The sequence below is a fragment of the Myotis nattereri genome (genome assembly GCF_964212035.1).
Source record: "Myotis nattereri genome assembly, chromosome: 8".
In the NCBI taxonomy this organism is placed as follows: domain Eukaryota; kingdom Metazoa; phylum Chordata; class Mammalia; order Chiroptera; family Vespertilionidae; genus Myotis; species Myotis nattereri.
Genome location: NC_138083.1, coordinates 33,800,204 through 33,813,159, shown reverse-complemented (window position 1 = coordinate 33,813,159; position 12,956 = coordinate 33,800,204). Strand labels below are relative to the sequence as shown.

Sequence of the window (12,956 nt, the reverse complement as noted above, 5' to 3'; positions counted from 1 at the left end):
GGCTTCACCCAATAGTGCCACCATTTTACAAATGAGGCAACTGATACTCAGAGAGGAGCAGAACCTGGTCTAGGGCCCAGAGCAAGGCCACCAGAGTTTCCTTGTCAGCTTGTGTTGCCTTCTTGGGCAGCCCCTGGGACAGTTGGACAAGAGCAACAGAGGAGAGAGGAGCCGAACTAAGGCCCAGCCAATGGGGGCAGGGGTAAGGAGGAATAGAGGGAAAGAGGTGAGGATTTCCAGTAGAGCTGACAAAGGGAAATGTTTTCCAGTAGATCTGTCCAAAAAGTAAATGTTCCATAGGGAGAGAAGGAGCCCCTATGACAAGTGTGTAAGCAGAGAATGCCCTAGAGAGGATTGTGAACTCCCATAGGTATGGGCCATCTGGAGTAAAGCAGACCCCCACCATGTGACCTGAGTGCTCCACCTTTCTGAACCCCATCTGGGCAGTGACGATGTTAGGGGTGAGCTTGCGCATCCCATGGAAGGTGGGTGGGTTTGTTGTTAGGTCACTTTTGAGTTTCTGTGTGTCAAGGGTGTGCCTTGGTCCTTCTTACTATAGATACTGGGAGAAGAGTGAAAGGCTGTGGTCATCTACTCATGAAAGAATAGGGCGTCACCAGGGTTGAAAGAGTTGAGATGAGGCAGGCCTTGGAATTCCAGGGAATTGATGCATATGAGCATGCAGCGGCCAGCCAGGAGCCATTACGTGCTTAGGCTCTGGATCCAGACTCCCTAGGTTCAAATCCCAACTCTGCCATTTATGAACTATATGACCATGGGAGGATCACTTGAACTCTGAGCCTGATTCCACTGTGTAACATGGAGAGTAATTTTAAAAAATATATTTTTATTGATTTCAGAGAGAGGAAGGAAGAGGGAGGTAGAAACATCAATGATGAGAGAAAACCATGGATCAGCTGCCTCCTGCACGCCCCCTACTGGGGATCAAGCCCACAACCCAAGCATGTGCCCTTGACCGGAATCAAACCTGGGACCCTTCAGTCCGCAGGCCGACGCTCTATCCACTGAGCCAAACCGGCTAGGGCAACATGGAGCATATTAGTAGCACTTTCTTCAGGGGGTTATTGTGAGGATTAAGTGCATTTGTATACACAGTGAAGCTCTTAGTAGGTAAGTGCCCAGTAAATATCAGCTGTCACTCCCAGGAAAGGATGTGAGCCCCCAAAGGAGCATCTGTGCCCCCAGTAAATGCTTTTCTGAATTATCTCTGCCTCCAAGGCGAGCACCCAGTTTCTGAGCTGAGGAAGGAGGGGGAGAGCCCACGCTCGCACTGCTGGGCCAGATAGCTTTCTCAATTCCCCAGCTGAGGTGTTATCTCCTCCCGGCACAACCACTTCCTTTTCTGAGAAATGAGCACATCTGTCAGGCTCAACTTCTTAGAACTAATGGTGGGGAGGAGGAGGAGGAGGGAGAGAAGAGGCTGGCAGCTGACAGGGCAGAGTTGGAGAAAGATTAAAACAAAGTTTGCTGTGCGGATGCCTTCAAATATCCCCTAAAGCCCAGATGGCTTGGGCCCCGGATGACACCCTCTTCAGCCAGTAATACCAAGGTCAGCTTATTTTACCACGTGCCTTCATCCCCTCATCTTACCACTGCTGCCTGTGGATGGGGTCAGAGCAGGAGAAACTGAGGCTCAGAAGTAGAGAGACTTGCTATGTCACCCACAGCTGGGCTGGCGAGAGTGGAGTGTCAGGCCCGGCGGAGTTTGGCCACCCATCTCTTTGCCCCTGCCCCACTAAGCCGCCCTTCTGAGTTGCCCACATCCAGGCCCAAGTCCCCTGGGAAAGTCAGGGGAAGTGGATTTCAACCACAAACCTCACTTCTTCCCACTCTCCGCCTGCAACACCCTGCCAAGAGAGTGATAAAGCCTCTCCATTTGCCCCCCCACCCTTCCTGCCATCTCCTAGGGACCGCCTAACAAGGCCTCATTGGTCTACTCAGCAGGCATTTATCAACCTCTCTCCCAGGGACACTGAGGCTGGGAGCAGGAGACTGTGAGTCACAGCCTGCCCATGCAGGGCTTTGCGAGTCCCTGGCACTTTCTCTGGGCTGCTAGGAGCCCCTTCCTCTTCTCCACCTACTTCTTTCCTGAAATAACCGCGCAGGAAGGAAGCAGGGGGCCTGGGTCACCCTAGAGGAAGGAAGGGCTCGTCTGGCACAGGCACTTGTTCCCCACTGAAGCCAGGACGGAAGGGTTTCACTTTCCCTCCTGGTCTTCGTCACGTCCTTTTCCTGTGGTACCAGCTCCCCCTCAGCTGGCAGGGCCAGGGCTTATTCATTCAGCGTGTGGCCTCTGGCCACCTTCCCCTTCCTAGAGGGACTCAGGACTATAGCCCTGGCCCAGAAAGTGGGGTTTGCTGCTGCACGTGCTGGGCTTGAAACTGGCTCCCCACTTACTTTGCGCAGGTCTCTGTCTCTGAGCCTCAGTTTACCTGGGTTTAGAATGAGGACCTCCTTCAGTCACAGAAGTATATGCACCTGGCCCACAGTGGGGCCTCAAGAAGTGTTGTCCCTTTGAAAGTGGACAGAGAGATGTACAAGGTTAGAAGCAAAGACACTGGAGCCAGACTGTTGGTGTAGGCAACCCAGCCAGGTCACCAGATTCATTTAGAATGGCACCTGCTGTGTTCTAGGCACAGTACCAGGTTCTAGAGATACTAGTGACAAAATCACACACTGTCTGGTGTGAAAAAGGACAAAAAATCATCACTCAGGTGACCATGATTGACATGTAATCAGGGATATGGCCCAGTCAGGGTAAATTGCTTTAGCTCAGTGACTGGCATAGGTAAAGCATTTAAATGTGCAGTAAAGGGTAGCCACCATACAAGCAGTTATTATTTTATTGTTATTTGACAAGTGAGGACACTAGGAGCCAGAGAGGTGAAGTAACCTGCTCAAAGTCATAACCCTAGGAAGAAGCGTGGAAACATGGGAGGTGAGAGAGGAGAAGAATGGGAATTGGAGAGCTGATCAGGTTCAAGCAGGGACTGTATTGTTGCCCTGATAGGGTAGGTACATCCTTGTGCCAGCCTTTTTCCTGGCTTCTCCAGGGTTGCAGGTGGATTGCATTATTCAGTTGGCTGCTTCTGGGCAGAGATCTATCCAACGTTAGTCATCACGGTTTGGATGGGCCCCTGGCTTCAGACATGGATCAGACTTGATTCCTGCTGCACTGAGGCACCGTGACTGATGGGAGAGACTGACACACAGATAGAGAGCCTCAGCGTAGGGATGCCCTGCCTTCCCTTCCTGCCTCAGGCCTTTGCACTTGCTTCTGCTGGAACATGCTCTTTTGACCTGAGATGATTATTTTTTTTTAATATATTTTATTGATTTTTTACAGAGAGGAAGGGAGAGGGATAGAAAGTTAGAAACATCGATGAGAAACATCGATCTCACCGAAACCGGTTTGGCTCAGTGGATAGAGCATCAGCCTGCGGACTGAGAGGTCCCGGGTTCGATTCCGGTCAAGGGCATGTACCTGGGTTGCGGGCACATCCCCGGTGGGGGATGTGCAAGAGGCAGCTGATCGATGTTTCTCTCTCATTGATGTTTCTAACTCTCTCTATTTCTCTCCCTTCCTCTCTGTGAAAAATCAATAAAATATATTAAAAAAAAAAAGAGAAACATCGATCAGCTGCCTCCTGCACACCCTGCACTGGGGATATGCCCGCAGCCAAGATACATGCCCTTGACCGAAATCGAACCTGGGACCCTTCAGTCTGCAGGCCGATGCTCTATCCACTGAGCCAAACCGGTTAGGGCTGACCTGAGATGATTGATCCTTGGCCACCTCCACCTCCTCATTCAGATCTCAGGTCAAACCTCACTTCTCCAGAAAGATCTCTGAGCATTCCACCACCTACATCAGTCCCCCAGGCATTGTCACCTCCCCATAACTTACTGTCTTCAAAACCCAATCACCTCTGAAATTGTCTTGTTTCTTATCTTCTCTGCTTCCCACTATGACAGTGTTTCTCAGCCTTTTTTTCCTTATTACCATCCCCAAGGAGTCTTCTTAGACATTTTTGTCCTAATTGCCCTCCCATTACATTTGAATACCACCACTGTACTTGTATGTCTATATGTGCTGTGGTGCTGCAAAGCCACAAACCACTGCAATATCCCGGAATTTTTCACTTGGCTCCATTGGAGTTGATATCACCCCAGCTGAGCATGCACAGACTACAACACAAGCTCCAGGAAAGCAGGAACCTTGTTTGTATTGCTCACTGCTGTGTCTCCAGAGCCGAGCTTGGTGCATGGAAGGTGTTCAGTAAATATTTATGGTGTGAATGAAAGTCCATAAACCCTGGAAGCACAAAGACGACTTTTGTCCCAGAGTTGGAGAAGGGACTAGTAGGGAAGGATTCTGGGAAGACAGGACTCCAACGTGAGGTTGGCTAACTGAGGAAGAGAGATGCAAGAAGGGTGACCAGTTAGAGGGACACAGTGTTGGCAAAGGCACAGGGCCAGGAAGCACTCTGGAGCATGTGGGGTGGGCCCAGGACTGTGGGAGGCAGGGCCTTGAAAGTGGACCCAGCCTTGACTTCTGTGGACCCTGGTTCTTGTCTTACCATTCTGAAAGGCCCCAATGCCAAGCGGGGAGACCCCAGTTTCTATCCAAGTTCTACCACAAACTGGCTGTGTGACACTAGAATGGGCAGGTGTGCTGGCCTTATTGACTTGTGGGGTCTGCCTGGCTAGTAGCCCATGATTCTCCCATGGGGGTCATTAGCCACTGCCTCTCGCCAGTGGCCCTGAAAACTCCCACGTGGATTCCTGTGGTAGCAGTCACAGCTGCAAAGAGAACTTCCTCCATTTGCTGTAACCCACACTGAGGCTGTAGACAGTCTCCCAGGCCTGGGTCTCCTAAAGCCTCTGTGACATCAGAGACCTCCCTGCAACTCACCCTTACCTCTCATCTCTCTGCCCACCATGCCAGCTCTGGCTAAAACCAGTGGGAGCCATTGAGGAGCACTGGGGGCTTATCTCTGCTTTTCCAGACTGGGCTGCTTTCAATCCTGTTTATTTATCCAGAGCAGCCGCCCGCTGAGAAAATGGCTGTGTTTGTTTCCAAGTGTGTCGTGTGAACCGTGGGCTAAATATACCCACACCGCTGCCTCCCGGCACCCGCCCTGGAACAGCACGCCCCATTCTGCTGGTGCTCTGTCTACAAAAGCAATTCGCAGAATCCACAGCCTTGGAAATCCTGCCCCCCTCCACCCCCCTAAGAGAAGGCGCTCCTTGAAGTGGAGATGAAGTGTTGTTCTGGCCAGGAATGCACTCGTGGGGGCTGGGCAGGTCAGAGCCTTGTTCTTGATGGCACCGAAATGAGAATGTTCCCTCCACCCTGGAATGACTGTTCCTGGACAGTGAGTGCTTTGTGCCTTTGCAGGGACAGAGCCTGTTTACTCCAGCCCAGCCCCAGAGCCGAAAATGTCCTGTGGCTGCCAGCCCTCTACTTCAGGAAAGTTCCCACTGAGGGAGCCAGGCCGCTCCCACTTTGGCTACAGCCCCAATGTCCCGGGCTTCTTATGGGACATTTGGCCCCTTGGGATAACCATGGCCTTCTGGCCATGCCTCCCCACAGCCAGGGACTCCCCCCATCACAGGTCTGTCTTTTTTGTGAATTCACCTGGGCCTACTTTGCTTCGGATCAGAAAAATTAAAACTCCTATAAGAATTTTTTTTGCCAACAAAAATGGAGGCTAGCCAGGATAAAGATGGAGAGACAGGGATGCATATCCACACCAGCCATGCCTGGCAGCAACAAGGCCAAGAGTTCAAGGGGGGCTGACTGCTGCCGCTGCTATACCTTCTCCCCAGGCCCAAGGCTCCCCTCCACCCCACCCCACATCCTTTTAAACGGGAATCCGTTCAGCACTAGTGACAGGACAGGTCCTCCCCAGTGCCCTGCACAGGGAATGGAGCAGCACTCCCTTTGGAGCGGGGCAGTCCTGAGTTCTGATCTTGGCTTTGCCGCCTTTTAGCAAGGCCTTCCTACTGTAAACCTCAGTTGTCTCACCTGTGAAATAAGTTTCAGATCGCTAGTCTGGGAATTATGATGAAGGTGCAATGAGATGATAGTGCCTGGCACTTAGTAGACATGCAGTACTTGTATTCTACCCATGTATTTATCGACTAGCAGCGATGTGCTAGATGGTGTTCTGGGTGTATAGAAACAAGACAGAATCTCTGCCTCGTCAAGCCACATCGAGTGCAGGAGATAAATCAAACAAAAACAAAGTGTAGAATCTGGTTATGCAAAGTGCTGAGAAGAAACATAAAGGAAGGTAAGGAGATAGATAGATGGGGGTGGATACCATGTTAGACACGGGGGCCGGGGAAGGCCTCTGAGGAGGTGACGTTTGAGCAGAGTCAGGAGCGCAGTGAGGGAGGGAGGCAGGTGATGATCTCGGGTCCAGCGCTCCAGGCAGCAAGAGCAACAAGCTCCTGAGCTCAGCAGATACTCCGGAACAGCGAGGAGGCCGTGCTACGTGTGGAGTGTGCAGTGGGGGGGGGGGGGGGGGGGGCCCTGCTAAGCCTGCTGGTTGTGATAAGGACTTGATTCCAGGTACGACTGGGAAACCTCGGGAAGGTTAAGAGCTTGGAGTGATGTGGTCTGAATGGGACTTTTCCCAGCAGAAGGGTAAGCTTTCTGGTAAGGGCTGTGGCTTATGTGTCCCTGCTACCTTCCTAATGGCTGAATAAATGTTGAGGATTCTTTGAGTCAAGTTGGCAGCTCAGTGCACGTGGCACTTGCTAGGATACCAGGGATATGAACAGACATGACAGTGGCTTTCTGAGCGCGGAGAGAAGCTGTTAGAGGGCTTTAAGCACAGGCGTACTATGATCTATGTTTTTAAAAATCTTCTTTGTGTGGAGCATGGACTGAGGGGGGTTATCAAGACCAGAGGTGGGCCAGTCAGCATCAGAGCAAACTGGCTGGGTGCGACCTGGGGCCAATTGGAGACGGCAGGCCCTGTCTGAGGAGCAGGCACCCTCAGCTGGGACCAGGTGGAACTGTGGCCCAAGGGGTGAGCGCTTGGCAGAGGCAAGAACACTGGCTCTGGAACCAGCCAGGAATTCATCTCATTCCCTCCCTGGACCCACACAGCGCATTGATTTTTAGGTGCCACATGCTAGGCTTGGGTTTTGGTTCCACCAGTGACAGAGCTGGGTGACCTGATCAAGTCCCTCCGCCCTCAGAGGCCAATTTCCTGGTCTGTAAATGGGGAGAGACAGCCTGCCTTGCAGCATTGTGGGGAGGATTAAAGGACAAATGAGGTGGGAAGCTTCTCATTAAAGGGTACTCTAAGCTCCCCTTTCCCTGCCCCACAGGCCAGCTCCACCCCAGGCTGGGTAATTTAACCCGAAGCCCCTCCCTCCCATATCATGTGCTTCCCTCCTGACTAGCTTCAGGGCCCAGAGCTGTTGCTCACCTCCTCCTGGACACAGAATCATGTCCCCCTGGGGTGGGGAACAGGGCTGGAGCTCATAGACCCACCCCAGGCCTGTGTGCTTGTTCTGGTCTCTGCGTTGCCCTGCTCAGCCTCCCTGGGCAGAGGAAGAGGGAGACATCCTCTGCCAGGAATCATTCTGGGAATTCACTTTCCCTTTTCTCTCCCTCCCTCTCTCCATCACAGCAGTGGAAAGCTTATGGCTCCACCCTGCCCTCACTCAGATTCTACTCCAGGCTTCTCTGCGGCTTAGATCACACGTGGTCAGCTCTTGCTCACCCCTGTACCCTAGTCTCTCCTATCCCTTCCTTCTGCACTCCACTCCAGCAATTGGCCTCCAGTCATTTCCTGCCCATCTCTTTCCCACCTCAGGTTCTAGAGTACCGTTTCCTACCTGTCTGACCTGGAACAAGGCTCTTTTCCTACTTCACACTCGCTTTCTCAGCAATAAAATGGGTTGGTCATTTCCAACTGGAGGTCAAGAAGGAGGGCAGTTCTTAACCCTTTATCAGGCCCAGAGTGGGCAAGGATGACAGCAGTTTTTCACATTAAGGCCACTGCATGAAGATGGCCCCCTCTCCTGCCCACCCACATTACTGTTTGAGGATTCCAATAGCACCTCTCCTTCTCTCTCTCTCCCTGCAGGACACTTTTGTGGAACTCTACGGGAACAACGCAGCAGCCGAGAGCCGGAAGGGCCAGGAACGCTTCAATCGCTGGTTCCTGACGGGCATGACTGTGGCTGGCGTGGTTCTGCTGGGCTCACTCTTCAGTCGGAAATGACCAGACACTGACCATCCACTCACCCTCCCACGCCCGTCCTTCCCCCACCACATCCCTCCTTTCAGCCACCATTGCCACCAGGAGAACCACTACATATAGCCCATGGCCACCCTACACATCACAGGGTTGGGCCTAGACCTGGTCCCCCACAATTAGTTTTCTAGAATTTACTATGCTTCTGTGAGAGCTGCCTTCCCCCACACCTCAGTTCTCCTGGCCTCAAAACCCACAAAGTTTCCCCAAAATCTGCCCCATGGAGCTGGCAGGCATGTGGGAGTTCATGGCTGATGGCTGGAAGGGCCCTACCTGATTGGTGGGACCTCCTTATCCCTTAGCCTCCCCTAGAATGCTTTCCTGCCAGGGAGCTAGAAAGTTTTCTGACCCCTTTTCCTAGAAAGACTAGATTGCCTTCGTTTTCATGTTTGTGGCCTCAGAATTGATCATTTCTTATCCCCTCCCCACCCCACCCTCTAGGACCTGGGCTCCCCTTTCTTTCATTCCCACCCTCCAGTGGCCACTTAGGGGCCCATTCTGACTAATTAGGGATTCAGGCTGCTTGGGATAAAGAAACAAGGACCAGGACCCCCTCCCCAACTCTGGCCTGACCAAAGTCTCCCCTCCCACCCCAGCCCCAATGTCCTCTAGAGGTGTCTGGCTAGAGGCCAGCCTAACCCAGGAGGAGGGGGCTGTACTGCAGGAAGCACCCCATACCAAAGCTTGGGTGTCCCTTGCAGTTTAGCACTACCCCAGCTTCCCTCCCCTTCCCCTCCCCTGGCTCCCATGACCGTGACTGAGGGACCAACTGGGCCCAAGACAGGTGCCCCAGAGCTGTTTATGGCCTCAGCTGCCTCACTTCCTGCAAGGAGATCAGCCTTGTGGCATCTTTGCTTTGGATTGCTGCCCATGGGGTTCAGAGGCCTCGGCCCAGGGGGGAAGGGGAGCTACAGGCAGTAGCTATGGGAGCCCTAGGGTCTTCCCTACCTCAGGCAGGAAGGGCAGGAAGGAGAGCCTGGTGTGCAGGGTGGAAGTAGGGCTGCCTGGAGGGGCCAGTCCTGCCTGGCCAAACAGATTTGTGCCCCACCCCCATTCAGCCTAGGCAGCTGGGCTGCCAGGTCAGAATGGCCTGGCCAGGAGCCCTTCAGGCCTCCCTCCCTCCTCTGCTCTACCCATAGCCTGTCTCATCCCTGGGGGTCCCGGCTTAGCAGCCCTGCCCCCCCACCCACACCCTCTGGGCTCTCTGCTGTACATATTCAAAACTAGTTTTTATTCCTTGTGAAGATATACTATTTTTGTTAAGCGTGTCTGTATTTATGTGTGAGGAGCTGCTGGCTTGCTGTGCGTGTGCACATGGAGAGCTGGTGCCCAGAGATTGAACAGCCTGACGCTCCCTCCCTGCCCTGGTCCGAGGAAGCCAACCAGGGGTCCTGGCTCCTGAGGGGCACCTATCCCTCCCCCGACCCCCACCCCACACTTGTCCCAGCTCTTTGAAATAGTTTGTGTGACGGTGAAAGTGGAGTAATAAACTGTGTTGATCATTGAGCAAAGGGCCTGCGCTCTTGTGTGTTCTGGGACGGGAAAGAAGGGACTGCTTGCCCGACACAGAGGCCGGAGGAGAGCTGGGTGCTGGTGCTGGCTGAGCTGCCCTCCGGGGAGGCCTGTGGACAAGCTGCTTTCTCCCTTGGGCCTGAGTTTCTCCACCTGCATATTGATGGGCTTTTTATTGAGCACTTGCTGTGTGCTGGGCACTGGGGCTGTATGTGAACAGGACAGGCAGTTCCTGGTCCCAGGAGCTGACATTCTGGTGGGAGAAACAGTCAGATGGCCATAGGCACAGTCTTAGACACGGGATTCTGTAGTGAACAAAGTCCTTGCCTTTACGGAGCTTTCATTCTAGTCAGGGAGACAGACAGACAGACAAATACAAAGACAGCTGTTGCAGAGGTGGAAACGACCATGAGGAAGCACGGCCAGACGGACCTAGTGGGGAAAGAGATAAGGGATCAGACTTGAGGTAACATTAAAGGTAGATATCACAAGATCAGCTGTTTTAGAGAGAGTTCTAGAGCGTAAGGAGTCAAGGGTGATTTGAGTTTTTGAAATAATGATGCCATGACAGTTACAAAAACGAAGCGCACGTCTGGTTAAACAGCATTTCATTCGGGGCCTGGGCATATCTGGGAGTCAGGAAGTCGGCCTCCCTCGGGGTGACCCAGAGGCCCAGGCCTGAAGACTACACAGGTTAACTAAGAGGGGAGCAGGGGCGAGGGGTCCTGATGGAGCAGCAGGTGTCCAGATTGAACAGTTTCCTTCGAGCTGAAGGAAAGTTGGGGTGTCGAGTTGAGAAATGGGGAGAGCGGACTGAGCTTGATCCTGAGTGCAGCCAGAGAGGCTGCTAGGGAATGACATGCCCCTTAGGGCCCCCAAAGCGCGCTGGCTGCTGTGTGAAGAAAGTTCCGGAGGAGGAGCTGAGTCAAAAAGAAGACGTGGTTTGGTTAACGCTCCAGTTCCGAGGATAGGCCAGGTGTGTATCTTGGGTCACTATTCCTGGTCTTTGGGCAAATTACCAACCGCTGTACCTCAACTTTCCCCTCTATGAAATGGGTATGATGGCAGCACTCCTCTTAGGTGGTGGTGGTCAAGATTGAATGAGATAACCCCAACAGAGGACTGGATGTTGAAGGGGCTGCAGGTCATCACTAATGTGGACTGAAGGGTCCCTGGTTCGATTCCAGTCAAGGGCATGGTCAGGACTCGCACAGGAGGCGGCCAATTTGTTTCTCTCACAATTGATGTGAGAGAAACGCTAATAGGCGGACTCCCCAGGAGGAGGGAGGAGGTGCACCTCATGAAGTTCCAAGTGGCTGAGACCTGAGATGGGTCGGGGAGAGGTCTGGGAAAGCGGGCGGGCCTGGAGGCGGGACCTGCCTCTGGCGCTCCGACCCACCCGCTTACAGGAGCGGGCTTGATTGCCCCCTGGTGGCCGGGGAATGCGACCTGAAAGCCACTCCCACCCCAAGACACCTCCCTGCAGGCCTGTCTCCTGCCTGGCCAGCGTTCTCTGGTGTCAGTCCTTCCTGCTCACCTGAAGGACGTCTGCACTTCCAACCCTTGGGTTCTCCCGGGGCTCAGGATCACCATTCTTAGTTCAAGACCAAAGCCTCCAGCTTCCCACCCACCTCTACGTCTGCGAAGTGTCCCCGGCCCTTAACCTAGCCATTCAAGTCCCCTCCCCAGGTTCTCGATATCCTTCCAGAAACTCTTTTCACACACAGGCAAATATATAGCTATCAATACAGTTTGATTTTTTTTTAACACAAAAGGTAACAGACTGTGCCTTGCTTTTTAAAAATCATCACCTGAGGATATTTTTCCATTGATTTTTAGAGAGATTGGAAGAGAGGGGGAAAGAGAGAAATATTGATGTGAGAGAAACAAATCAATTGCCGCCTCTTAGGCGAATCCTGACCATGCCCTTGACCGGAATCGAACCCTTCAGTCCACAAGCCAATGCTCTACCCACTGAGCCAAACCAGCTAAGGCTATAAATGGGTTTTTTTAATATATCTTTTAGCAAGGCAAGGATTGAAAGTTAACTTTGACTTCTTTGCATGCTTCTGAATTCTATAAAAGTTTAAAATAATGATTGTATGCATTTCTGTGCAATTTTTAAAAACAAGTCATGCAGAAAAATCAGGTCTTATATCATGATCAAATTCATTACATAATGTCCTGCTATGCATTTTTCTCTCTCTTCCACCACAGCTTTTGTCATGAGGCAAAAATAACAAGAACTTTTTCTTAATACAAAGAAGATAGAAATCAACTCATATGATCTCTATAAATTTGTCTTCTTTGATTTTTAATAACTATCCATGCACTAATGTTAGAATTTTGGGCATATGGAGTATCAATTCCCTCCTTAATTATTTAAACCATTCCATTTCAGTAGGTTCACAGATGACTAAGTAGCTTGAATAATTCCATGAGAAAGAGCCTTATGAATTCTTATGAAATTTAAATGGTTTTACTATAAAGCCAATCTTAAATTTTGGGGAAGCCATTATTAAAACTCTAAAGTACTGAAGGCAGGGGTGGGAGGGAAGAAATCAACCAAAGACCTTGTATGCATGTATGCATAACCCATGGACACAGACAATAGGGTAGTGAAGACCTGGGGCGGGTACAGGGGCGGGCTGGAAGGGGTCAATGAGGGGGAAAGGGACATAGGTAATACTTTCAACAATAAATATTTAATTAAAAAAACAAAAAAACAAAACACTAAAGTATTGAGAAAATGGACATAAAGTAAGAAAAAAGTCATCTGAAAATAAAGACTATAAACATAATGTAGTGGCCTAGAAAAAAAACTGTGCCCTGTCCTATTACATTGTAAAAATAATAACAATAAATAAAAATAACGTCAAGGCCTTATTGGCAAACCATGTATGTGGTGGAACACCCCACTGCAGCTGCTTGGCCCACGCTTTTAGGCACGGCACATCAATCTCGCCTAGGCTTTGTGCCAAGCCCCCTGGGCCCCTGGAAAACAAACTGTAGTGGCTCCATGGACTTTGTGGAGGGCACGTGGCCTTCCCAGGGCAGTGGCCATGTGCTCTGGGCCGACCACTGCAGTAGTTGTCCAGGAGGGAAGAGCCCAAGCTTGGTGGTGCTCAGCTCCTCCTGGTA

General features: G+C 51.6%; 1 protein-coding gene across 2 annotated transcripts in view; it reads left to right on the top strand.

Annotated features, from left to right (window-relative positions):
- Positions 1–9,814, top strand: part of BCL2L1 (BCL2 like 1) — a 47,017-nt gene extending 37,203 nt beyond the window's left edge. For both annotated transcript variants that reach the window (XM_081097759.1, XM_081097758.1), the window contains exon 3: positions 8,133–9,814. In XM_081097759.1, the coding sequence (XP_080953885.1) occupies positions 8,133–8,270 (138 nt within the window). In that variant the 3' untranslated portion in view covers positions 8,271–9,814. The remainder of the gene's footprint in view (positions 1–8,132) is intronic.
- The last annotated feature ends 3,142 nt before the right edge of the window (positions 9,815–12,956 follow it).